Here is a 26,115-nt window from a genome sequence, read left to right as displayed (position 1 = left end):
AATAACAACACACAACTTCGTAGTTGTTGAAAAACTCTCTCTCACTTAAGTGGGAAAGTCACAGATGCATTCTCATGCCAACCGATATATTCAAGGCACAACATGCAAATACCACAATACAGTGAGCTTATATTCCTTATTATATGTAAGTGTGTTGGTTCATTGTAAAACATTTATACACAATGTAATACAATCAGATGTTGAGCAATAAACAATGCGTTAAAAACGATCTCAGCGGGAAAAGTAATAAAATAATGTTGTGACGTCAATCAAGCATGAAGAAAATATCTCTCTTCCAAATGGTTATTTCGAATATATGACATCGAGTAAGATGGATATTGTCACTTATCCGTTTCCTTTCCTGACAATCGCATAAGTTTGTTCCGCATCATTGCAATCACGTGATGTATCTACGTCATCGTTGTACTCACGTGCTTCCGTGTTATAAGTTTGTGCATGTAAGCTTGTGTGGTGGAGGTGGTCGTACGTGTCACAATCCTCATTATTATTAACTTGGTCGTAAACCGCTTCGTTGGTAGATTCAACCCTGGATGAGGTTCCTGCTTTTGGTTGGTTTTTCTTCTTTCGTGGTTTTGTGGTTGCGTAGATCGGTTCTGCTTGGGTTGGGGTTGGGGAGGTTTCTTGTGCTTGGAAACAAAATATAACAGTGTTGGGTCCAGAATATTATGTAATAAAATATTAAGACTTTTCCGGGAGGAAAATGTGATTGCGTTCTGGTGTAAATGAATTTATTTTGTTTCCATATAGGAACGTTTCTATATCAAATCTATTTATAAAATTTATTCTAACGAAGAATTGACAAATACACGAAATCATTCAATGACAAACCTAAAAGGTCTAGGTCGAAACAGTGGCCATCTGTCTGCAGCTTATACAAAGAATCAAGTTTAAATGTGATGGAAATATTTGACTTAAAATGCGATTAGCTCGCATATGGGAGTGGTAGTAAAAGTGGTTGGTTCAGATTCGCTGGTGGTTGGTTCCATTGTGATGGTGGTTTGTGTGGAACTGGTTATTGTGGGAAAATGAGTGGTTGATGGCGATGTAGAAATTAATGAAGCTTAAACACACGGAATGGACCGATTATTACTATTGTTGTTACATTTTAATACAAAATGATTTATATATATATGTAGCCCAACAGTTGTTCGATGATTCCGTTTTTGCGTTTGTAGCGGAATCATCGAACGACTGTTGGACAAAAGATATGTTTCATTTCGTATGAAAATGTAACAACAATAATAATAATGAAGTTTGCGTTTGTAGCAGAATTGTTCGTACAGTGAAAACATTACAAATACAAAATCTGATCTAGTTTAAGAGGTATTCGTGTTTGTTTTCGACATAAATTTAGCAAACTGTTCGTTTTATGAGATTTACCTGCCGGTATCCGTTGACAAATATATCTCGATGTTACATTGCATTCCGTACTTCTCCACTTGTATGTTGAATCAAGTGAAGTTAATGAACCCATTATCACACAATACTTTTCTCCTGTTGCGATCGGTTCCCCTGTTGCCCACTGTCCATTGACAATATTTGATCCCACGTCCACTTATAGATGTTTGTTCCTGCATCTCGTTTTGCTCCGATGTAGAACGAGTATGGTGGAGCTTGCGAAAGAAAGAAACGCTAAAAAAATCTGCTTTTCTTAAAACGTAACACAGCAAATATTATAACATTGCAGTTTTAATATCTTTCACATTTAAGTTCGTTTTTTAAAAAAGTTATGTTTTCGTGGTTAAAATACTTCCACTTTGCATTCAATCCAAATGATTTTTTTGTTGACAAAAGAACAATTTTACAGTTTTTCTCATGCTGCTAACCAGTCGAAGAAAATATCTTTTGCCAGGGATAACATGGCATCCATTCTTATATGACCAAGATATGACTTGCTAGGGTAAGTCAGGGATATATCCCTGTATTATCTTTGCAAAGGTAACAGTTCAAGCATAATTCCATGCTTAAAGCCATAGCCGATAACCGGGTATAATTATCCCTGTTTTGCCAATTATAGGTCACAGCGCAGTAACCTTTAACGTGAAACTTTATCTTCATGCACTTATACAAAATATAGCAATTACTATATCATGCTGTCGGTACCACCCTCGGAATTTAGTTGCACAAAGTAGTTTTCTTGCATTGTACACATATCTTTGCAAAATTAAACTGGAAAAAACGTGGTAAAACTAAGTGAGGGCACTTCCAAATGTTCGTAGGCTATGATTCATTTAATGCATATCACAGTAATGCGGCCTTGTTCAGACATTCCTAACATCAAAAACAATCTCTTCAACGTAGTTTAGGTGTTTTTTTTATTGAAATTTGGTTTACCGTTTGTGGATGTGGAACGAATATGGTGAACCTCGAACAAGTAGAAGAATACAAAAACTACTATTTAGAAGCACGGAACATCGGCGAGATATGCATTGTGTGAATTGCATGCTGTTTCAGCTACTGTGCGTGAATTAACTTTAGACCCCATCAAATACGCGTGGTATTCACTATATTTGTGCCAAGTTTGTGCGAAACAAGAAGGAAACAAAAGTAAACTTAGAACGACTACAAACTCCATGACCTCGGTCTGAATAGGTGTGAAAATAAACGTTACAAAAAAAACTGAAGAAAAACTTTTGGTTCGCACCCTGACAACGTAAGTTCAGAATGTATTACTTCACTGTCTGTCTCTTCATAACTTCTGTCTCCTGCATCGTAAAGACTAAACCTTGTTTATCATCGTGTTACCAACCCTCCCATCAGACAAAACCACACAATACACGGATGTGGATCAATGTTTGTTAAACGTGGGAGTTTATTTTCACAACGACTCACGTTCCCACACATCTGCTGGCTTAATGACGATTTCTATAGAACCAGACTGTTGTTTTCTGGCTTTCATGTTATTCAGTTTTGTTTGGTTGGTCTTAAAAATCACAAAGTGGAAGTCTTTGCTTGGCCGTTTGGTCAGCAAAGTCGTCTGATAGTCACACCAGCTACACTGATGAGACCTTTTAGGTCGAAACAGTGGCCATCTGTCTGCAGCTAATACACAATAAAAATAATAGTGTCTAAATCATCAGGGGTATCAGATAATTTGAATACGACATTGTTTAAACTTAACAAACACATACAATAAAACCCATACAATAAAAAGCATGTGGGTTTGCAGTAAACTCTTAGATCGTTAATTAGAAAATATTTCGCATTGTATTTCTATGTATCGTGGTTGTGATGTCTGCTTCAAGTGGTGAGGATTCTGAGCAGAGGAAAGCTTCTTGTTGAATCAAACTAACTTACAATAACCATGAATGTATTAAAAATGTTACATCTGGTCACGTTTCTATCGTCCAGATCCAGAGCAGTGCAGAGTATCGTAATCATCATCCCCACGTCGTTCCTCTCCCACGAAAACTTCGTCGTGTGGTGGCGCTACAGTGTCGGGTTGGTTTCTATTCTTTCGTGGTTTAGCGGTCGCGTAAGTCGGTTCATCGGGGTCACCATTGGCTTCTTCTGCTTGAAAAACATAGGTTGTAAATCGTATGAGAATGAATCCAATGTATTTCTATATTGTTGTCGAGTTGAAAGTTGAGGAACCCTAGATACAATTATCCCACAAAGTATCTCAGTATGAAACAGAAGGACAATAACTCTAAGGAATATTTTATAATATTTGCTTCCATACCATCAACTTGTTTCTCATCTGTCTGCTCGTCACTGGTTTCTTGGTTGCTTCTGCAAACAAGTTTAAATGCACAGATAGTTTTAAACGCTCCAAATTCACGTTTAAATTAAATCACGAACGTTTATTCACCTGTTGTGTTTTTTCCACCATAGGAAGGCAACAACAACACAGATGATTATGAACATGATTATTCCGATAACTGCCCCGGTAACAGCCGACGAACTGTTGTTGTTTGTTGAAGTTGCTACAAAAGGCAACATAGAACGTACGTGAGTGATTTGTGTTTTAAAATAAGTGCATTTAGAAAATGTTATAAAAGTTGTTGTTGTTTATGAGCTTAAAACCCTAATTCTTTTTGGTATCGCTGAAATATATCTTTGACTTTATTGGCATCGTCAGTATTAAAAAGTCTGTATATTTTTCCTTATTTTTGTTTAAACTGCATTGCTTTTTTAGCGATGATGACGATGCCTGGAAATATATATCAGTGAAAACAAACACATTGTTATTGGCAAACAACTTGAGGTTATGATATAACGGTTCATATAAAAGTAGTCAAAAGTCCTTTGTCGGCCGTAAGACTGACTGTAATTGTTTTCTTTATAACAAATATTAATCTACCTGGCGAAGTGATTGGTTGGGCACCCGTGGTTGTGTTCACACTGGTTAATGTTGATTTACGTGATCTGGTTAAAGTTGTACTTTTGGTGTTTTTTACAATTGTGGTCGTTGTTGTAGCAGCTAAAAGGTACAAAGAAGACAGAATTTCGACATTTATTTTCTGTGTCGTTTATATGGAATATACTGCGAGTTACCTTCCGGTATTCGTTGACAAATATATCTCGATGTCACATTGCATTCCGTACTTCTCCACTTGTATGTTGAATCCAGTGAAGTTAATGAACCCATTATCACACAATACTTGGATCCTGTTGCGATCGGTTCCCCTCCTGCCCACTGTCCAGTGACAATATTTACTGTATTTTTTCCATCCGTCCACTTATAGTTTGTTCCTGCAGCTCGTGTTGCTCCGATGTAGAACGAGTATTGTGGACCTCGAACAAGAAGGAGAATTGGAAAAAAACGTTCAATTTTAAGAAGCCCGGATATTTACAGCTGCTCAACATAACTTTCATTACTTAAAGTGCATATGACACGGGCGTGACAACTTTGCGTAAAACTAAAGGTACATCTACAACAAACATATATCCAAAGTTTCACGGTTCTACGTCAACTAAAAAATGTAGAAAACTGCAAGAAAAATAATGGCGACCAAATATCGTAAACCTTTTGCGCTAAGGAGAAAAGGACATCACATAAGGCGCTTGCGTCGAAAAAATGCATTGTTTAGATAGGAGAAGGCGCCTTTTTTTGCAGATATCGAATAGTTTCAAACCTAGGAGAATCCACAGATTACGTTACCGTAAAGGTCAGGACAGGGTTTTGCAACACACAAAAATTTGTCATTGTGACGTCACGAATCAAAGGCTTATTTGTCCCTAATTAGCAGAAGACCATGGGGTGTAGCAGAAACGACGTAACTGTGAGTGGACAAAACGACAATGCTAAACTAACGGTTTGTCTCTGTCGTGTTTTCAAAAGTTCATGTATCACGTTAGCGATCATAAATGCTGTATCAACAAGAACACCCTGTCCCAGTAACTGTTTTATTATTACACAACTAAATAAGACATAATAGGTCGAACAGCGGCCATCTGTCTTCAGCTTAAATTAACATCAAAATCCGTTTATTGCACTTGTTCACTTTTTGTCCCCTGTTTAATGCAATATTATGCTTAAACCAGTTTTACAATGTTTTCCATTCCTACGCATAAGGCTTGCTGCCAGCACTCACCCACGACCGAAGCGCCTTCTATGACGTCACGCAACAATATCTCGCTTTCGCACGATTTCGTTCGCAGCGGCAAAAGTGCGACTTTGGTCAGCTGTATCTCAGAAACCAGTCGCCGTATCAAGCTACTTTTTTCGCCAAAAATGTTCTGAAGTTATGAACATCTCTTAGTTTGATTATTAACATGTTTTATTTTTACGTGCTGTCATATGCACTTTAAGCAAACCAAACTGCTTTGTTGGAAGTCGCTACTGAAATTAAATTCAAGGGCATATTTTAAAAAGACGAACTGCAATAACTATTTTTGAACGTTTTTTAGGGTTGCAAAATAACCAACAATCAACTACAATTCATTTACTATTGGTTTCAAGCATTGCAAATACCCGTAATAGTTCCAATCTTTCCCTTCAAGAAGTTAAAGATTGCAGTTGTTTTAACATTGGCGAGAAATGCATTGTGTGCACCGCATGCAGTTTCAGCTTCTGTGTATGAACTAGTTTGGGGTCCGATCAAATATTCCCTGTATTCATCCAACTTGTACCAAGTTTGTGCCAGAATGCCAGGAAAGCCAAGCAAACACAACGCTATCACTAGCATTGCAATAACTCTCTAACATTTGTCAACCTATACACAGCCAACGTGGAGCATGATTTCTTGATAAAATACATGGTTATGGTTTAATCGGTTTTTCTGTTGAAAAAATCTTCCACGTTATTTTAATCATCATCTTTATCAGAGGCGATATTTTCCTTTTCCACAATTAAACAAAAAGCCTCGCACAAAAGAACTTTGTACTTGAAAGTTTCCCGACCCTAAGGTATCTGTTATACCCAGCATTGTTGACACAGTCGGCTAATGCATAACGGAATCTCAAAATCGCCTCAATGCGAATGTCGTGTTTCTCCCAGGTAGATCCCCCGCCTCTTAACAAAAAGATTGGGACTTTATTTCTCCTTTTGTTCACAATCTGTCTGTTAAATACTTCGATTGCTCTAAGGCAGTGTTCCCCAAAAGGTTGGGACTCACTGCTCTAAGATATAACCCTTCAACCGCATATTATACATACCAGCTTGCATGGTTATATGTACGGATATGAATCGGTGTGTGGGAGTTCTATCTTGGGAACACAAACACGCCTGCACACCAGAAACATGATATGCTGGGAAATACTTCATATCCACTTCATGATTTCGAAACGACAGAGCGGTATTTAAGTGCTTCCAGCAACATTCCAATTTACTTTTGATGTTTCTCCAACGTGAGGTTAAGTTTGTTCTGTACCAACATTGCAGTCACGTGATGTTCTTATACGTCACCATCACGTTGTACCGTGTTATATCTGGAAGAAGGAGACCCACATCCTCACATGTTCCTTGTACAGGCACAAGCAGATAACTTTGCTTTATATTCTAGGACTATTTCGTGCTTGTTCTCTATTCGTGTGTTGAGTTTTTTGCTTGTTTGTTAATTTGTCAAACTGGGTTGGGGAAATTTTCAAAACCATTCAAGGATTTCCCTAAAAAGGTAAATTCTTGAATTACATAATTTGTAACCATTGGAAACTGGGAAATTTGACGAAGATTTGGGTAAAAGGCATTCCGTCACTATTGTCGTTTACATCATGTAGCACGATGCTACACTGTTTTGCCGGCAACACAAATTCCACTGTTGATTACTTTATAGATTTCCAGATACCAACAGCTTTGTCTACAAGTACACGAGGAACAACAATTGTCTGCAACACGAAGGAAAAGCAAACTGACGTCATCGCTTCTGTCTTTAGGAACGAAGACATAAACACGCCTAATAAAGTTAATATGTTTTTACATTGTTATTAAACACAGTGAAACACTTTTAAACACATGCATCAAACCATAAACATCATAGAAAAACAATCAATAAATGCCTAATTATAGACATAAACCCAAAGCGCTAAAAGAACGAATTTGTGACGTCATCCTCACAGGGATTGTGACGTCATTCATAGGAATGTGAAATGAAAATACAGAACAAACAACAGAAAACCACGTCAGGCTTTACATAATTGTCCCAATATTACTTCTTATTCGTTTCCTTTCTTAACAATCGCATAAGTTTGTTCCGCACCATTGCTGTCACGTGATGTATCTACGTCATCGTTGTACCCACGTGCTTCCGTGTTATAAGTTTGTGCATGTAAGCTTGTGTGCTGGAGGTGGTCGTACGTGTCACAATCCTCATTATTATTAACTTGGTCGTAAACCGCTTCGTTTGTAGATTCAACCCTGGATGAGGTTCCTGCTTTTGGTTGGTTTTTCTTCTTTCGTGGTTTTGTGGTTGCGTAGATCGGTTCTGCTTGGGCTGGGGTTGGGGTTGTGGTTGGGGAGGTTTCTTGTGCTTAGAAACAAAATATAGCAGTGTTGGGTCCAGAATATTATGTAATAAAGTTTGCATTTATGTTAACGGGTGAAGTGCACACCCGTTGGGGAAATGCATTTGTAATAAAATATTAGGACTTTTTCGGAAGAAGTAAAAAATTGCGTTCTGGTGTAAATGAATTTATTTTGTTTCCATGTAGGAACTTTTCTAGGTTAAATCTATTTACAAAATTTATCCTAACGAAGAATGGACAAATACACGAAATCATTCAATGACAAACTACAATAACCTCAACTTACCTGCGACTTCTCCGTCCATTGTGTTGTTTCCAATCTGTTCGTTCCCAGCTCTGGTAAAAAGTAAAGTCAATGTAAGAAGTGATGGCGCCAACAACATGTAAGCCATTGTTACGTCATACTGATAACTTTACCTGCGTTTCCTCCATAAAACCAATACAGTGGCGAGCATTAATAAGATGATGACGATCACAACCCCAACAACTGCACCAACGATAGATGATGAACCCGTGACGTTTGATGGTGGATTTGCATCAACTGTTGTTGGAGAAGTGACTGAAATAATCAACATTTGGACACTTCCGCGAAACCCGCTCAGTTATAGTTATGAAACCAAAACTATACACATTGAGAGATTGGATATTATATGTTAATTTACTGTTTCGCGGAAGTTACGCGACAATTGTTTTGAACATTGTAATATTACAATGAGTTTTTACATAAGCTACCGAAGACTTTGACATGTTCTTGATAATCAGTGTTTAAACTGTCTGTACTATTTACCTGGTTTGGTTGAACTATTGGTCCTGACATTATGAGTGGTGACGTTTGTTGTGGTTCCATCGTTTCTCTGTGTGGTTCGGGTAACGTGTGTAGTTGGTGATAATGATGTTGGTTGGACTCCTGGTGTTGTTGTCGTGGGTGTGGCAGTGGAGCTCTTGGTTGTACTGGTGGTTGTACTTGCGACTAGTTATAGGAACGGGTTAATGACTTATTAGGCAATTTATTTTTTAGCTACCAATAGTGTTTGTGTTTTACGGTTTTTCACAAACTTGGGGCGGTCCCACGAGAGGGAGAAAGAGGCCGATCGCCCACTAGGATATGGCTTAACACAGAAGAAACGCTGAAGACTTTATGTTTAGCGCCCGATACTGCTGTTTATTACGTCACATTGTCTCTGGATTCGTAACTACCCACCATAGAAACTAATTCTCTTTTCTGTATAAGTAGGTGGGGTCTATGGTGCAAGTGTTTATACGGTGAAACCCACTTCAATTATGTAATTGCACAAGCCTTGACGAACGCACAACTTGTCTGTTTTCCTGTTACAAACTGGTTGTTTTATGTGAATTACCTTCCGGTATCCGTTCACAAATATATCCCGATGTAACATTGCATTCCGTACTTCTCCACTTGTATGTTGGATCATGTGAAGTTAATGAACCCATTATCACACAATACTTTTCTCCTGTTGCGATCGGTTCCCCTGTTGCCCACTGTCCATTGACAGCATTCGATCCATCCGTCCATTTATAATTGCTTGCTCCTGCAGCTCGTGTTGCTCCGATGTAGAACGAATATGGTGTAGCTTGCAAGGGAAAAACTTTATGGGGTATTTACTTGCTATGACTTGTTTTATGTTCCTGATGTTGACTCGAAGTTACCGACAGAGCAACACTGTTACTACAATTTATTAATTACTATTTTTTTTATACTTTTAATAACAATTTCTTTAATGCTTGCTAACCTGTGACAACAGTTAATAATTGCGAATTTTTTGGTGAACAGAAAAGTGAAAAACCCCGCTCTTGCACTTTATTTTGGTTATTACCGCTTCAGATAACTGCTTTGTATATAGTTATGGATGTGCAAAATACTTCCTTAATTTTGAAATGGAAAACCATGGGTCTACTGGTAAGCATGCGAAGCAAGCGTTTACATTGATAATGGACGCAGTGTAGTGTTCAAAACGTCATGTTTCACGCAAATTTAGGTCTTTTAATAATACGCCACTGTGGTCTCTTAATGAGAAGTTCTATCTATGGTCGTATTATTACACAGTAATATATATTAGGGACCCGCAAAAGGTGGTTCGCGACCGAACTTTCGGCCGCCAAACTCTGCATTTTGGGTCGCGAAAAATGTTTTTCCTTATCATTGTTTACATAAGTCGTCACCCCACATTTTGCAATGGTCATTCTTACGTCATAGTTATACTGTGTTGAGATTGTTGCGGACTAAATGCCTAAAGGAATTGCCATGCTCTTAATTGGTCGCGAGACATATTCCGAAAAAAGCATTTGCGGACCCCTGGTATTATCATCATGGCCCGGTTAGGTTTGCAAAGATTTATTTGCATGGTACAATGTATAACAGTCTCTTACACGCAAGCGTTTCTTTGTAGTTTTGTATTCGTATCGGTTATATTTGCCAAAGTTACATCGCAGTCATATTTGGACATTTCAAGTAAACGAATTCTGGTATACGTCTGCTACCTGCGATACCCTTGTGACTTGTAATAAAGAATACTGGTGTCTTGGATGGTAACAGATATATACACAAATTCTAAATATTAAAACTCATGATGCTTTCAATACATGAGGCAAATTAATATTCCTTTGCTGACATAAATTGAAGGCTTATAATACATACAAATATAGATGGTTTGATTCCTGTGTGGAATAAGTTTGTCATATACCTGGGTGACACATAATGCCAACGACGCCAGTAGTTTAAGTTTCGACCAAATATGTTGTCTTTCTAATTATATATTTTTTTAATTACCTGTAAGTGTCCCAATCTTTTCCTTCAGAAAGTTGAATGCAGCTGTTGTTTTTACACTGGCGAGAAATGCATTGTGTGAACTGCATGTTGTATTAGCTTCTGTGTATGAATTAACTTGAGGTCTGATCAAATATTCCCTGTAGTCATCAGACTTGTACCAAGTTTGTGAGAGAACAACAGGAATCATGAATCCAATTATTATAGTCAGTAATTTCATCTTGCTAAAATTTCATGTCTGTTTCGCAATAACGAAAGTAGTATTCAGGATACACTACGTGTTGTTCCTGCTTGTAAATAAAAAACCGTTTGGTACCTGGCTATGGTTACCCAATGATCATACGTTGACTGAAAAGTACCACAAAGTAGAAAATTCTGTGTCTACTTGTTTAAAAAGGTATTTTTTTCCGTTGGACGATTTCAACATTGTCTTATATTTATATTCCTAGAACTCCAAAAGGAGTAAAAGACGGTCAGCATTTGTAAAGGCAGATCCGTCGGTCACCGACTTGCACAAGCTGATTCATGTAGTCACTTTCTGACGTTCTCTATTGTCTTATATTTATAACTAAAACAAATAGAAAAATTTCGCACTAAATGTTATTAATCACCCCCTATATTTTCAAAAGAAACTGCAATAATTGTTGAGCAAGTGACAACGAACCACGAGCTATCTTTCTTTGTACGGAAATGAGTAAATTGTGTGGGAAATCTGATCACGTAGTGTTGTCATCACACGACTCATGCATAACAGCTATGGTGGCTTTATTTGTTGAGGATATAACACAGAGTTTTGTTTGACAATTACAACAATTCACATTTAAAGCGTTCTAAAGAATTATAATAATACGGTAGTGGCGGATGATATAAAAACCACTAAACAGGAACGTGATAATAAACGAAATAATAATAACAATTATTGGAAACATTATACAACATTTAGGGTCTACACTTGGGCTGTTGCCTAGGTAAACATACATAACACCCAGACACTGGCTACTTGTTCCAGGAATAAAAGCAAAGTAAATCATGTTGCAATACGCCAATCATGCTTCTATGTGATGATCGGACATAGCTTTGTTACAATTACTTGGTATTTGTTCACCTACATAACCGGGTGGCAACCAAACAGTCAACCCATTCACTTCTTGGACTTTGTAACCATGGCATAAGTTTGTTCAGCCTCAGGTAACGCTCTAAGGTTGCTCGGTCTGTCGTAAACGTCTTCACCAAGATCTTCACCCACAACATGGCTCCGTTGCAACTGGTCGTAAGTTTCCGTTTCATCTTCAACTTGTTGTGCGTCCCCACGTGTTTCAACGTTGTTTCTTCTAGGAAGTTGGTCGTATGTATCTTCCTGCTGGTTGGAGTAGTGCAGAGTGTCGTAACTCTCATCATTACAACCCTTGCTCATGTGAGTGTAAACCTCATCTTCATCTGCTGGGAGCGGGTTAGGAGTGACGTAGTCCTCGTATTCGGGTTGTTCGTCTTCCTGTTTCTTATGTTGGTTCCTTCGGGGTTTAGCGGTTGCGTAGATTGGTTCCCGGTCTTTCGGATAACCTGTTTCCTCTGTCGATAGCAAGAAGTTGGTTGAAGTTATGCTTGTGGTTAAACACGACTTAGTTAAGTTTCTATCACACACCCAAGCTAGATATTTGCCTATTGTGTTTCGGAAAGGGGCGGCATTGTTTATATTCAGGCTGTAGTTCGGTCTGTGCCTATTGGATTATTACCAAGCTTTTAGTGCGTATCAAGGACTTCCTACAACCCTGTGTCGAGTTGTGGTGACGATGTTCTTTGTTGGAAACACTGATATAGACAAGCTTTGTGTTGTGATTCTGTATATATCCCAGCTATATTAAACCGAACCCACAGCGGTTCCCATCCCACGTCAGGAAACAACCACGTATGTGACGTCACTGACTGAACAGGAAAACAGTTTATTTTCATATTCATATGGGATTGTGGGATTGCAAAGATACATGCCTGCCATTAGTGTAACGTTACATTGTCTTAAACCTGTTGCTGTTAAACTATTCTTTACAACGTTTGCTTTCAGGGCATGTTGGTTACGATCAATTCCCCAATAAATTTAACTATTATATTTAATCATATGGCCTTCCATTGTCCTTAGTGCAGTAGTTGACAAAATAAAATGAAGACTTTGTATATCACCATTACTACTGCGACACGGTCCCACCTTGCTTAACGTGGTAGCATCGTGTGATGGAAATATGATAAATTACAACTTGGCCATCAATGCATAAAATACATTCCTGCCACAACACATACTATTGTGCTGTACTGGCGAATAATTGGATTGTACAAGGTATAGTGACGTAACAAATAAACACACAATATGTTCCTACCATCTCCATTCTTTCTTTTTCCACCAATCTTCGGTTGATTGGTTCTGAAAAACACGACACGTCACTACTGACGATTACGTCACACCAACTGAGATTTTATTAAATGACTTTCTTAGTTTTTAAAAGGGAAAATTTATATTATATAGACCCGACTGTTCATGCTTCAATGCCAATGCTGAAAAATCTCTTCCATGCCGTTAGGCAAGTTAGCACATAAACGAATGACAACACAAACAATAATTTCTTGTGTTACGTCACCTTTTGCGTCGTAGTGACATCACAATAAGGATGACAATGCATAATGTGATGATTCCGGCGACACCTCCAATAATTGCAGGAATTAAAGGATTTTTGGTTGGCGGAGGGGACGCTGAAAAGTAGTTGATTAAAAGTTTAAACATTTCTGAATATGAATGTTGAAGTTTTATTAAAAGTTACAATACTTGATGTCCCGATTGAACACGCAAGATATTTTTATCTGATTTTTTTAGTATTTTTGCTAAATTTGCAGCAATACGGAATAAATAACTTTCGATCTGTGGGCTGCAAACTGATCATTATTGGCTGGTTTATTTCTACCCTATACGATAATTTGTTTACTTGAATTGTTGATGTTTATCGTCGTGTTCGCTGACGTCACTGCTGTAGTGGTCGTTGCTGGTGTTTTCGTGGTTGTCACATGGTTGGTTGAGCTGGTGGTTCTCGGTGTGGCTGTACTGTTGGTTGTGGTTGAAATGGTCGTTGTAGTGTACCTGGTTGTAGTGTACCTGGTGGTTGTGGTTTTTGTGGGCTTGGTGCTTGTGGTGCTCGGGGCTGGTGGAGACAATTATATTAACAATCGTTTAGTTTCAAGGGTTACGGACGATAGTGGGATATTTTACATTTTTTTCAGGGACCAGAATCGGTCAACTTGAAAATTTTGTTGGAAAATAACAGAACTAAACTGTAGTCGTTTTATGTGATTTACCTTCCGGTATCTGTTGACAAATATATCCCGAAGTAACATTGCATTCCGTACTTCTCCACTTGTATGTTGAATCAAGTGAAGTTAATGAACCCATTATCACACAATACTTGGCTCCTGTTGCGATCGGTTCCCCTGTTGCCCACTGTCCATTGTCAACATTATCTGATGAACCTGACGTCCACTTATAAATGTTTGTTACTGCAGTTCGTGTTGCTCCGATGTAGTACGAATATGGTGGATCTTATAACAGGTAATTGTGTTAAAATCCTCCTTAGCCATTTTAACTTTATTTGAAACAAATTTAAATAAGGACGCTGTGCCTGTAGTTTGCCGAGTTCAAACGCAGTTTGGTACTTCCCATACCAAGGTGTTTATTGTAATGCCATTGAAAGTCCGGATGCCCAAATAAGGAGATATGGAGCACTAACGGTCAAAATATAATTTAAGTTATAATAACTCGGGAAAGACGAATTTCAGGATTTTTTTCAACTGCGTCTGAGGTAAACAACACAACTGCAAAAAAAACAATTATGCGGCTGTTGAAATGCATTCTTGCATTGCATTGAAAGGACAAGGTCACAGAAAAGTTTCCATAGTTTCGTGTTGTTTATAATAGGGAGAAATACGACGAACGTTAAGAATCATCGATTATAGGCAACAAAATAACCATATGTCGTGAGTGAGGATTACCTCAACATATGACTGTGCATTGCAACGTAAATATTTTTCAACCTGTTTAAAAAATAAATTGTTTCGTGCATCATGAAATAAGATTAATGTTTCTAAGGTTTCAAAATATTTTCATTATTATGCTTGGCTTCCAGTTGTATATTTACAACAAGTACAACTACAAACTGTCAACCAGACTGACAAATTTCAGAGATATGTTAAATTTTGCCCCAAAAAGCTATCATCAGTTTTGTAATTTTATACTTTGGTGCAATACCTGTTACTGTTCCAATCTTTTTCACCAGGCAGTTGAATTCATCTGTTGTTTTAACATTAGCGAGAAATGCATTGTGTGAACTGCATGCTGTTTCAGCTTCTGTATATGAATTAACTTCAGTTCCGATCAAATATTCCCTGTAGTCGTCCAACTTGTACCAAGTTTGTGAAATAACAACAGGAAACATGAATCCTAATATTACGATCGGTAATATCATTTTGTTTACGTCTAAAAAGTGTAACCTGGATGGTATTTATAATACTAGACTACTTGTTTATTGTTTCTCATTATGTGTTATGTTGTATTATAAGCACGACTTGTGGGAAACGTTTGACCAAAGGACACCGAACCACAGTAATTACCGTCATTACAAACTTTGTTGTTGTGGCAAAAGTTAACAAGAAATATGCCTCATATTTTTGAGATTTTTTTACTTTCAAGCCTTGACATAAAAAATAATTGGTTTTGAACCCGATTAACCTAATTGAAAAGTACCGGTACGTACCCTGTTTTTTTAAGGTAGTCGCAATTTAAGTTGTTTTTTATAAAATATTTCTAAAATTTTGTACCGGTTCCTTCTAGAACACGTGAACAATCTTCCAACAAAAAATCTCTCTGGATTATCGAGTTTTGAATCTTAATTGTTGCAAATGTAATAATTTTTTTCTGGCGCTCTCTGCACTGTGTTGTTTGTTAGGGAAAAGTACCTCGTCTGCTGATATTTCATTCATTCATTCATTCATTCATTCATTCATTCATTCATTCATTCATTCATTCATTCATTCATTCATTCATTCATTCATTCATTCATTCATTCATTCATTCATTCATTCATTCATTCATTCATTCATTCATTCATTCATTCATTCATTCATTCATTCATTCATTCATTCATTCACTTGGTGGCAAAATTTCGGGCGATCAAATTTTAAATGATAAACAAATATACAAAATCCTAAACTTTTCACACAAGGAATAAACCCTGTGTTATAAGAAACTAATCATTACATACAGGCGTCCACTAACTGACCACACTAAAACTATTTGGAATAATCATGTTGTACCAGCTATATACTGATGGTGTTTACTTTGTAAAATTAGCTCCCAGCTTAAATACGTCCGTGCCATGCGTGGGAATTATTTGCGTTTTATTAAACACAAGAATATGGAAGTACTGGAGTCGTTATATTTGTGTATCGTGTGTTGATATGAGCAACGACATTCGGATATATTGTGATGGACGACTTTACGGGTTCAGGTTAAAAAAATCGCATTTTTTCACGTTTTGCAATAAACACAAAAAGTCACTCCTGTTTCAGCTGCAAAAGTAACTGCGCTTTTCAAATCCTTATGACGTGTAGTTATAAATGAACACGATTTGTAAAAATAACAATTTAATCGATTATTACATCGCTCCTCGTATTCTACAGTGGAAAATTTCACACAAAAAAAACTTCATGGTTTTCAAATTATCTTTTTTTTAATCTTCCCGAATGAACTTCAAAATCAACCTTTTAATAAGAAGGTCGGCAGTCAGCCATCGCGGGATTCGAACCCGCCATCATCGTGCTCTCTTTGTTCTCACTGATCCTTCAGATCCGCCCCTCTGTAATTCAATCCATCGCCCAACCACGAAACACTACTGGATGACGTCACAGGCGAACCGGTTGACGTAATGCAACATAAACTCGTCGCAGTCTTCAGCTAGAAAATAATAATATGATTTCGTAAACCTCATCGCGGAAAGGGAAAAGAAAAAAAAGCAAGGAGGCTGAAATTTGTCACGAAATTCTAGAATTAATTCTTAAAATCCCCGAACATAGAAACAATATCAACCTGCTGTGAACTCTGGCTTTCCGTTCAATCTGATGTTCCGACTTTCGAAGAATTTGTAAACGTTATAAAACGTCATGTCGTCATGCATGGCTGCCCTGAGGAAGTCACGTGCCGGTACAAGGTCAGACATTCCGACCGAACGCACGAAGCGGATGGCGGGAATCACCTTGCGGAGGGAAGTTGAAATTAACACACGTGGAAGAATTCTTGTATTGGGTGAAAAAGTATTTGAAACACTGATTAACTATTACCTTTTTCTTGGAAAGTAAAATCTCGATCACTTGGTGGTCGCAGGTCGTCAACCTCTGAAATAATAAAGTAAGGTTTGGTCGGATGAGGGATAGCTAACCAGACTACATAACATAACATTCAATACTTTGTTAACTCGATTGTAAACCGCTGCTTATCGAGGGCGGCGTATATTTATTAATGTCACGCCGATATTTTGTCTGCGATTTATGTTTTAATGAACTTACAATCAACTCGCTCTATCGTACCAATACGTTTTATCGCCCAAGGTTGTCAGCGTATCTGACAATTGTAAACGACAGATTTGTTAACAATGATTGTTGTGGACCTAAGTTTGTCTTTAACATTTTCGTGTGGCTTATATTAATTTATGCGCCTAACGTTCAAGGGCGGCCTACTATTGAGTAAACACGGTATAACAATCCTGTGATCACTTATTAAGTGAAGTCGAGATTTTCATGCAAGAGATTTTTTGTTTAAAATCCAGAGGTTTCGCAAGTTTATTAAAACCCATTGACCTCCTGACCTCTAGTATCACCCACCCACCTTGTACATTTCCAACGCCAACCCATCGATATCGGGATGATCGCCTTCTAGTGACCGGAGTAACTCGGCAACTTGCTTTGAATCTTCGATGACGTGGCGGACCATGAGTTGCTGGAGTTGGAAATAATCCCCGCCCTTCACCAAACACGTGACCAGCAGCTCGTAAGTGAAATGCTGGATTGGAAAAAGAAAAGGCGGATTAGGAACAGATCTAATCAATGTGTTATCACTGAAAACCGATATGATTTGTCGGTAAAAATTACCAAGACAAGAAATCAAACATGGCTAAAAAAGAGTCGCAATTTAAATTTGTGATAACAAGATACTGTGAAACACACAAAGAATAATTTCTTTATTATAATATTATTATGTAATATGTGTTGTTGTTTACGTAAGAATAAAGTCGCATTCATGTTGGTGGCCTGTGCCCTGCAGCTTGTAGCACAAAGTTATTGTAAACAATGAAACATAAACAAACTTGGAACCTGTATTTCCACTTTGAAACTATCCAGGGACTTGATGTATTCAATAAGAACCGCCACTTTAAACTTGTACGTGACGTCATCGTTCTCAGTAAAAGGTAGAAGGACTTGATCGTAGAGGTCGTTCTGATCGACAACAACCCAGTCTCTGTGTGTTTGAGGAATGTGGGTTGCTTCCTGCTGTGATTCGCATTTCTGTGGAGTTCGTTACAAGGTGGGAATAACCTGGTGTTGTTGAAGTCTTTACATAACAGCATTAGGTTTACAGGCTTCGCAAGCCCAGGCATTGCAGCCAGGCTGGATCAGCCACTGTTTCCCGAGTGAGATCTGAAAAACCACAGTGGAAGATCCAGCTAAGCTGCAATGCCTGGGCTGTGAAGCCTGTAAACGTAATGATCTCGAAACGTTAGCTGTGATCGCCAAGTGAGGACCTGCACAGCGGGGCGAATCTGACAATCATGCGATTGCATGAAACACAAACAGCTGTTGTTACGCTATGGTTTTAAAGTTAAACTATCTTCACAATACATAAGCCAGTCTATTATGCAAAAAACATTTTCATCTAAACGTTCAGAAATTTCATCACAAAACGTTTGTTGTACAATTCGGGTATCAGAATGTATCGAGGGAGCCGCCACATTATCCAACCTCCATATAAGTTTGTTCGGCGTCGATGTAATCTTTGTATCTTTGGTTAATCTTCGAAAAGATCGTCGCGATTTCGTTAAGGGGCAAACGACGATGTTTTGAAACAGCTGAACAGGAAGAAATATCAACAACAATTCTGATGTATCCCAAGGTTAAGGTGATATTTACAAACTCATGGTATCCTCGTAGTTGTGTAATTGGTAATGTTTCAATACTTCAATAAAGATACGTTTTCGTTTTCAAAATACAACGTGACATATATGCAGTTATAGTTAATCAAAATGTCGCGCTTGGTCCATTATGGGGCCTCAAGATCCATGCCCATTAGGGGCCATGGAACCTTCCGGTCATAACCCCCACCACTGTGCCCAATAACAACCGACAAAACCTCACCTTGCCTGCAAACTTCCAACACTGAAGGTTTGCTTGCTTTACGTAGAAGCAGGAAGTCGACCAGCACAGTCTGCAAAGCAACATGTCATTACGTCATAAACAAAACAAACACGCTGGAATCAACTGCTGGGAATTTTCCATTGCAATCACAAACATTTTCGCATATATTCTCATTACATTAAATTGATCCCAGATTCGCTATGGTAAAAATCATAGTTAGGTAAATTCTTGACTACGTTGCTACCGAATTAACGCCACGTGACTAATAGTTATAAAACTAACAGTTTGTTTCGAAAGCAGCGACAATATCAGAAAAACAATTGTTAAAATTACAAGATGTAAAATTCCAACGCGAACAATATACGGGCCCACCTGGTCTTGGAACATGTCGCCCATATCTGTAAGCACAAGTTTAAGGTACCACATACATCCCAATGCAGCATCTATTATAACATTAGGCTGAAAAACAATCCACGTGGCAGAGTCTGATTGGTTGAAGTCAAGGATGATTGAATAAAAGTATTTGAAGAAATCTCGGGTAATTGAAAATAATTATGACACAGACATTTAAACTGTGACCTTCGCTTAACTAATTCCACTGTTGTGGAATATTCCGTTACAACTCGTTAACACAACACGTTGTTCGAAGATGGAATAATTTAGAAATGTCATATTGAAAGGATACAAAGGTCGCATTCCGTTTCGGTGAAGGCAGTTTTCGAAGTTAAGTCAGAAGCTGTGGGAATACCTTGTGGTTAGAAACAAATAACTCCTCGGGACTGGATAATTCCAAACACGTGATTAAATTTACATAAGGTTTGTGTTCAGCAGATAGAATGCACGTTTACTCTCGCCATATTACACCGTAATTAGGCTGACTACTGGGTGATATAAGCATACAAATATTGGTGGGGAAGATCCTGTCACCGTCGACTCACCAGCAGTTTTTAGTAGGAATGGTTTGATTGGGAGTGGGTGGAGCATGGGGTCGAGATTGACAACTCCTTGTTTGGAAACACCGGGAAGTTTAACGTCGAAAAACATGGATGTCTGTAACGCAAAGATGGAACTTGTTACAAACCACAATGTTAAGAAAGTTATTGTGAAAATATAGATTGGAAATCCAAACCAATTGTCCGTGCAACATGGTCATGGTTGGATTATTATGTCGGTAAAATGGGAAAAAAGTTCAAAGAGTTTATGTTTAGTTTAAAGATGACGTCAACAAAACAAGATTCAAATACGTCCAAGCTCTGTTCAGTTTTATTACTCAAGCCTAAAACTAGGTTTCCACACCTTTGACATTTGGTGGTGGGCGACAACCAAATTATCCACAACGCTGAACGCAAATCTTCCGACCAACCCAAGACGGAGAACGTAAGTTTTACGAACCACCGAATCCCTGTGCATATGGGGGAAACACCTTTTGTGATAATTGTAAAAACATTGCTACAGCTATGAAGGGTTTTTCAAATAAATTACCAAACTGTTTTTAAATTACCACAATTAGATCAAGGAAAGATGGAATTTAAACTCGGCAGATACAAAGGGTTCCTATGACATTTCTAAAATGAATTATTGGTGGATTTTTCTCACAAAATGAAATCTCCACTGTTAGTGTTGCTGCAACGTTTTTGGGCATAGGTTACAGAACAGTCCATAGAAATCACTCACTTAACAATCAAATACAGAGAGAGAAGACATTTTTCTCCAGAGTTCGGTGGTGGATGTTTTAAAATTCCCGCATATACTTTGTTGTATCTGCACACATAAAAACACTTTTTCACCAACAGTTTTTCAAAAACACAGGATTTCAATGTTAATCAAACTTTGTTGAAACAAAGAAATTATCACATACAGTTTGAGAAGAATGACATCCCTCTCCTGTAGTTTCACTGAAGATGTTTTACTGATTTCCACTTCAAACTTGTGGAGTTTCGTCACTTGTCCATTCTGTGAGTGGAAAATATATTTGGAGAAGTGTGAATTGCTTTGTATAAAATGTGTGATGAAATTTATTTGATAACTCAACATAACAAAGCCAGAACACATACATTGTTTATAAAATTGCCAAGGTAACGACTACCATAATACATCAAGCATAGAATTACAACGACAAACAAGGTTTATTATTTTGAAATACCAACACAGGAGAAGTGAGTGCTACTACTTATGACACTTGTTCACATTAGAGAGGTTTTATGGGAAAACACTTTTATATGACATAGTAGGTTTGTGAACTTACACTGAAATGAATGGGAGTCAGAAAGTTTGCTTTCTCTGTGGTTGAAACGAGAAGCAATCCCGTTTCAGGCTGAAAACAAAAACATAACCAGCTCGTTCAAAGCAGTGTCCGATTAAAACCAGGTCAAAAAACTTAACACAAAATAAGTTTAAAATTCTGTCTTCAGTTTAAAGTACGATTTTTGCCCAGATCACAAAAACTTCAAACTTCAATTTTTCCATGCCAAACAACATTTTAACAAATTGAGAAATATCTTAAACTTACTGAGAAGACTGCCCAGTTAACGGCCATCGTGTAACCTTTGATGAACTTGAAAAAACGACGATCAATGTTGGCCTGTGTTAAATACAAAGTTTAATCAGGTTCAACAGCAGTGGAAGCTTTTACATTAAATAATTTACCTGATAATATTCTATCCCGAGCTCAGTAACAAACACAATCTCAAAGGAGTTGATCCAGTGAAATGTTATTATCTTGTTGCTTTTACCCTGATCACAAACACAACCTGATTCACTGGAGGCCATTTTAGTTTCATGCAGGGGTGTTTTAGTTCTTGTACCTCACGAAATCACACTAAACCCAGTCCAAATTATTTTTTACCTTGCAAGTTTGTGAATATTCTATGGGGTCGGCTATTCCATCAACGAAGTTCGAGAATTCCTAAACACAGTAGGACAGAATTTACAAATGCTACAAAAGTTTTCAGGCATTAAAATCCATTCAAAAGCTGTGGTTTAAACCCCAATGTGGATTCAAATCCCAAACATTACTTACAATACATTTCTCATTTCGTTGCACAGCCAAAATTTTCTGTTGGCCTGAAAACTTGATTGATATCAGCGGGCCTTTATCTTTGATGGGAAAAGTCATGAGGGAATTATCTGTTGGTCCTTTTACTGTTACACCAGCTTCCCCACCAGTTCGAACCGCAAAAACCTACAAAGAAAGGAGTGTTTGTATTATTTCAAAGTCTCACAAACATAATTCATTTAGTTTTTGTTTAACTACAAACTGATTGAACAATTTACAAGTAGCCTTTTCTATGTAGAACTGATAAATTAAATGTAACAAAAACATGAAACATATATAAACATTTTTAATATAGTTTGTCTGGAATTTAACCAACCTGCTTGTTTAAATCATCGAAGAAGACATTCGTTACTTGACTAACTGGATCGAATCTAATTGGTTGTTTCTCCAATTCAAAACAATAAGAACTTGTTGCAGACGATGAACTCATTATATAATATCAGTTCAAATGTTTAATACATATTAACGTAAATATCAAGAAAAGTTTGAATTAGGCACCTGACACCTGTACAATAAATTTGACAATCAGTAAAATTAAGCAGTGTTGTATATTCACACCAAATGTAATTTTGAAAGTTGTGATCAGTATGCCATGTTACAATACATCACTCCATACACATATGCAACTAAACAATAAAACGGAATAAGCAGGAATATCACCAAGAACTAAAGTCGTTCAACTGTTGCCCAGATTTAACTTTCTTCTTTTTACTGGAAACGGGGATTTCCCCACTTTCATTAACTGTCTTGCTAGCGACTGTGTTAATGTACTTTCCGACACCTTTTTTAAAAACTTTGGGTTTAACGACGGCCTTCTGTGAACTACGGAGTTCCTCCTCCTCCTTCTGTTTAGCTTCAATTTCCTCCTGACGAAGATTTGCCAGTTTTTCATCTGCCTCCTCAAAGGGATCGACAAACACCATGGCTCGTTTCAGGACGATCTTTTTCAAGGGAGTGTCCGTTTTCCTGTCAGTTTCAACATCTTCAAGTTTGCTTAAAGTTGCCAGACCACCAACAAGTTTTCCAAATACTGTGTGCTTGCGGTCGAGATGCTTACAAGAGCGGAAAGTGATGAAAAACTGTGACTTGTTTGTGTCCTTGCCCGAGTTTGCCATGCTGACAATCCCTCGTTCGGAGTGGGAGAGATTTGCTCGAAATTCATCCTTGAAAGGTTCGCCCCAGGCTGACTCACCCCCCCGTCCTGTCCCAGATGGGTCTCCCCCCTGTATCATAAAATTACGAATGAGTCTGTGGAACTCTGTGTCGTCGTAGTAACCCTTCTTGCACAACTTAATGAAGTTTTCACATGCTTTGGGGACAATGTTGCAGTGCAGCTCAATGTTAAGATCCCCCATATTCGTACAAAGTCGAATGTAGCCTTTCTTCTTGACGTAGTCATAACGGACAGCGTCTGTCTCCCGAACTTTCACTTCTTGCTCTACTTGTGGTGTTCTAGCAGTCGAGGTAAAAGAAGCTGAAACTTGCCCGGTTGAATAATTTGAAGTGTTGAACTTGTCCAGTTTTGGTTGCTTTTTTGCAGGCTTCTCCTTCAGCAATTCATCACCCTTGTAGTTCTTGTACAATTCACTCAGTGTCTGGGAAGTCTCAGCATTTGTGTTTTTCATGTAGTAAGCTGGGTCGGATTTTGCCCTCAGGTCATCATCTGGCAACTTCTGGTTGTGCTTGAGGTGGTAAAATTTCTGCAGGTTGAATTTGTCCAAATTAGAAGGATCTTGGATTGTGATAATATCAGCACGGGTGAAAGTCTTGTCTGTCAAAAGATCTCTCCAGTTTTTTGGCTTGATGTTGAGTTGTTCAACTGCATCAAAGGAATACACATTGCCAGTGGTAGCTATGGCAACAATGTGCGTGTTCTCATTAAAAACTTTGTACAAGACAGGGCAATGATATTTCCCATCTGCATTCTTGTGGAATGTAAGCTTCACCAGTGACTTTGCATCAATTTTCTTGCCAGTAATTGGGTTGGTTCCATATTTTTTCAACCAAGGCACTATACTGAGCAAATCAAACATGTGACCTTCCTTTGTACACATGGGGTTTTCCACTGGTTGGAGTGAAATGCTGCAGCAGAAAAATGGCAGACGACGAAAGTCAGAATTTAGAATTGTCTTCTTGTGACCTCCATAAAATGCTGCCCACTCCTTTCCAGTAATGTACATTTTGTCGCTTTGATGCTGTCGTTTACCCATTGTAGCTGGTGCAGAATTCAGTTACGATAAAAAAGTAACAAAAATATTAAACAAACTATGCCTGAAATCAAATGGAACAGATTGAAAATGTTGATAATAACTTAAATACCCTTCAAAACAAATAGATTCAATAGCACAATAATTTTCAACAACTTAAAACAGTTTGTTTCCATCAACTTGTGGATGAATCATTCACATTGTACCGATGCCTCCTTTGATAAGCTTTAAGCGACAGTTCAGCTTGCTTGACAGTTAACGGAAGTCGGTCAAAAGGTTCATAGTCTCTATAACACGATGGAAATACCTCCATCAAAAGCGACCAAACTTGGGCTGATTTCCAGTCTGGATTCAATGTGGTGAAAGATAGTCTAGCAGAGTCACGCACACAGCGCTTGTGATAGTCTTTAAACCCTGCCATGCTGGCATTAAGTTTGTTATACTTCAGCATGCACTGTCCGCTTAATGCTGCAGCCCGGACTTCGGTGCACATCAAATGAACGGGATTGTGGTTGACGTCAATATCAGCCCTGCAGTAATCGAAAGCGTGGACCAACTCATGAGTTAAAAGGTGTGTCATGGCAAGTCTTTTCCCTTTCTCCGTGCGCATCTTTGAAAACTGGTTATGGCAGAGCACGATTTGATTGTTGTAAGGATCAAACGCGCCAAAAAGTCCAGAGTTACATTCTTCAATAGCAATATGGGTATTAGGATTGACTGGACAACCTGCGTCTGACATTGCCGTCATAAGCATGCTCACAAATGGGGAGGTGTACACTTTTTCAACCAGTGCCTTAGTTTGTTTAATGCTTTTGGTTCTGGCATCTTCCCGTTGCCAAAAGTAAGTTTTGTTCTGAACGGGTTCCTTGTTGACCATCGACTGCAGTCGTTCCTTTGTACCTTTCTCACTATCGTCGTCAACCATTTTACCGAAAAATATTTATTGTGAACTGACAAACGTGGTTTCAATCAAACCAGTCCATTAAAATCACAAATTTATTGTTAATTGTGTAATTTTCTAAAAAGTTTAACACACTTACGTAGACAACCCGGGTGACACGAACGTGGATGTTTTGGAAAGGAAAAAGGCATGTCCTTTTTTCTCGTCACTCTCTCTCTCACGCACATTCATGCGGTGGAGTTCTTTGGCGGCAACTTGCAGGTTGTGGCGTCTGAGTTGGTGTTTTGCCATTAATGATGTTGAATTGAAAATCTAGTGTTAATGTTTACAGCTGTTTTGATATATTGCGGTTTTAAAGAATCAATAAAGTGGTTTGGAAAAGAAAATGCATTCACAAAGGTTTTAAATGGTAGTTGTAAGTGCTATTTTCTAACCTGTGTTTCAAAATCTCAGTAATTTGAGATTTATATAACAAATTCAACATTATTAATGGCAAAACACCAACTCGGACGCCACAACCTGCAAGTTGCCGCCAAAGAACTCCACCGCATGAATGTGCGTGAGAGAGAGAGTGACGAGAAAAAAGGACATGCCTTTTTCCTTTCCAAAACATCCACGTTCGTGTCACCCGGGTTGTCTACGTAAGTGTGTTAAACTTCTAAAAAACCCAAAAACACGAATTTCTCCACGCTTGACTAACCATGCTTACTTTCCTCAAATATATATGTTTTCTATGGTAGAACCGTAGAGCACTGCCTAAATTATTTGATTTGCTTGTTCCAAGCAAAAAAGCCAATACAGTTTA

At 38.1% G+C, this 26,115-nt stretch overlaps 6 protein-coding genes across 7 annotated transcripts in view; all 6 read right to left on the bottom strand.

Annotated features, from left to right (window-relative positions):
- LOC145901963 (uncharacterized) overlaps positions 1–10,983 on the bottom strand; it is a 29,341-nt gene extending 18,358 nt beyond the window's left edge. Inside the window, exons 1-6 of one of the 2 annotated variants that reach the window (XM_082989796.1) lie at positions 10,715–10,983; positions 9,285–9,518; positions 8,714–8,896; positions 8,344–8,485; positions 8,213–8,262; positions 7,594–7,931 (exon numbers count right to left, since the gene is read on the bottom strand). In XM_082989796.1, the coding sequence (XP_082845922.1) occupies positions 7,618–7,931; positions 8,213–8,262; positions 8,344–8,485; positions 8,714–8,896; positions 9,285–9,518; positions 10,715–10,931 (1,140 nt within the window). In that variant the 5' untranslated portion in view covers positions 10,932–10,983 and the 3' untranslated portion in view covers positions 7,594–7,617. Of the gene's footprint in view, positions 1–7,593; positions 7,932–8,212; positions 8,263–8,343; positions 8,486–8,713; positions 8,897–9,284; positions 9,519–10,714 lie in introns of those variants that run through there. The other variant, XM_082989788.1, reaches the window with a different exon arrangement.
- Positions 3,362–6,195, bottom strand: LOC145914033 (uncharacterized). Its single transcript, XM_083001814.1, has 6 exons — positions 5,939–6,195; positions 4,519–4,758; positions 4,325–4,444; positions 3,833–3,947; positions 3,704–3,753; positions 3,362–3,534 (listed from the first exon to the last, which is right to left on the bottom strand). The coding sequence occupies exons 1-6, from the start codon at positions 6,150–6,152 to the stop codon at positions 3,362–3,364; spliced, it is 912 nt and encodes a 303-aa protein (XP_082857940.1). The 5' UTR covers positions 6,153–6,195.
- Positions 10,984–11,552: 569 nt separating the features above from the next.
- On the bottom strand, positions 11,553–15,189 carry LOC145912378 (uncharacterized). The gene is made up of 6 exons (XM_082999836.1): positions 14,994–15,189; positions 14,048–14,287; positions 13,681–13,893; positions 13,339–13,450; positions 13,081–13,124; positions 11,553–12,280 (listed from the first exon to the last, which is right to left on the bottom strand). The coding sequence occupies exons 1-6, from the start codon at positions 15,178–15,180 to the stop codon at positions 11,853–11,855; spliced, it is 1,224 nt and encodes a 407-aa protein (XP_082855962.1). The 5' UTR covers positions 15,181–15,189; the 3' UTR covers positions 11,553–11,852.
- Positions 15,190–16,066: 877 nt separating this feature from the next.
- On the bottom strand, positions 16,067–22,703 carry LOC145896207 (regulator of MON1-CCZ1 complex-like). The gene is made up of 19 exons (XM_082985085.1): positions 22,519–22,703; positions 22,167–22,328; positions 21,993–22,052; positions 21,794–21,880; positions 21,657–21,728; positions 21,393–21,461; positions 21,006–21,100; positions 20,822–20,908; positions 20,444–20,549; positions 20,086–20,197; positions 19,833–19,883; positions 19,520–19,632; positions 19,148–19,217; positions 18,755–18,861; positions 18,110–18,301; positions 17,625–17,798; positions 17,081–17,134; positions 16,830–16,995; positions 16,067–16,697 (listed from the first exon to the last, which is right to left on the bottom strand). The coding sequence occupies exons 1-19, from the start codon at positions 22,630–22,632 to the stop codon at positions 16,633–16,635; spliced, it is 1,956 nt and encodes a 651-aa protein (XP_082841211.1). The 5' UTR covers positions 22,633–22,703; the 3' UTR covers positions 16,067–16,632.
- A 4-nt stretch (positions 22,704–22,707) lies between these two features.
- On the bottom strand, positions 22,708–24,469 carry LOC145896223 (RING-type E3 ubiquitin-protein ligase PPIL2-like). Its single transcript, XM_082985086.1, has one exon. It carries the CDS (start codon positions 24,410–24,412, stop codon positions 22,859–22,861), a length of 1,554 nt encoding a protein of 517 aa, XP_082841212.1. The 5' UTR covers positions 24,413–24,469; the 3' UTR covers positions 22,708–22,858.
- Positions 24,470–24,473: 4 nt separating this feature from the next.
- LOC145896239 (mitochondrial inner membrane protease ATP23 homolog) lies at positions 24,474–25,467 on the bottom strand. Its single transcript, XM_082985087.1, has one exon. The coding sequence runs from the start codon at positions 25,332–25,334 to the stop codon at positions 24,585–24,587; it is 750 nt and encodes a 249-aa protein (XP_082841213.1). The 5' UTR covers positions 25,335–25,467; the 3' UTR covers positions 24,474–24,584.
- Positions 25,468–26,115: the final 648 nt, after the last annotated feature.

This window comes from Ascidia mentula, chromosome 1 (assembly GCF_947561715.1).
Source record: "Ascidia mentula chromosome 1, kaAscMent1.1, whole genome shotgun sequence".
Taxonomy (NCBI): Eukaryota; Metazoa; Chordata; class Ascidiacea; order Phlebobranchia; family Ascidiidae; genus Ascidia; species Ascidia mentula.
This window is presented reverse-complemented; position numbering and strand designations above follow the sequence as displayed.

What these genes read in the sequence shown, in the direction of transcription:
- LOC145912378 (XM_082999836.1), bottom strand. Translation starts at nt 15,180, where the DNA reads ATGTTTCCTGTTGTTATTTCACAAACTTGGTACAAGTTGGACGACTAC. An exon ending in GATAAACATCAACAATTCAA is followed by an intron (nt 13,451 to 13,680) that starts GTAAACAAATTA and finishes ACTACTTTTCAG; the next exon opens with CGTCCCCTCCGCCAACCAAA. An exon ending in ATGTCACTACGACGCAAAAG is followed by an intron (nt 13,125 to 13,338) that starts GTGACGTAACAC and finishes CGTGTTTTTCAG; the next exon opens with AACCAATCAACCGAAGATTG.
- LOC145896207 (XM_082985085.1), bottom strand. Translation starts at nt 22,632, where the DNA reads ATGAGTTCATCGTCTGCAACAAGTTCTTATTGTTTTGAATTGGAGAAA. An exon ending in GATGTCATTCTTCTCAAACT is followed by an intron (nt 20,909 to 21,005) that starts GTATGTGATAAT and finishes TTATGTGTGCAG; the next exon opens with ATACAACAAAGTATATGCGG. An exon ending in CGAAACGGAATGCGACCTTT is followed by an intron (nt 19,633 to 19,832) that starts GTATCCTTTCAA and finishes TCAACCAATCAG; the next exon opens with ACTCTGCCACGTGGATTGTT.
- LOC145914033 (XM_083001814.1), bottom strand. Translation starts at nt 6,152, where the DNA reads ATGCTAGTGATAGCGTTGTGTTTGCTTGGCTTTCCTGGCATTCTGGCA. An exon ending in AAAGATTGGAACTATTACGG is followed by an intron (nt 4,759 to 5,938) that starts GTATTTGCAATG and finishes TTCTTGTTCGAG; the next exon opens with GTCCACAATACTCGTTCTAC. An exon ending in AGATGAGAAACAAGTTGATG is followed by an intron (nt 3,535 to 3,703) that starts GTATGGAAGCAA and finishes ATGTTTTTCAAG; the next exon opens with CAGAAGAAGCCAATGGTGAC.
- LOC145896223 (XM_082985086.1), bottom strand. Translation starts at nt 24,412, where the DNA reads ATGGGTAAACGACAGCATCAAAGCGACAAAATGTACATTACTGGAAAG.
- LOC145896239 (XM_082985087.1), bottom strand. Translation starts at nt 25,334, where the DNA reads ATGGTTGACGACGATAGTGAGAAAGGTACAAAGGAACGACTGCAGTCG.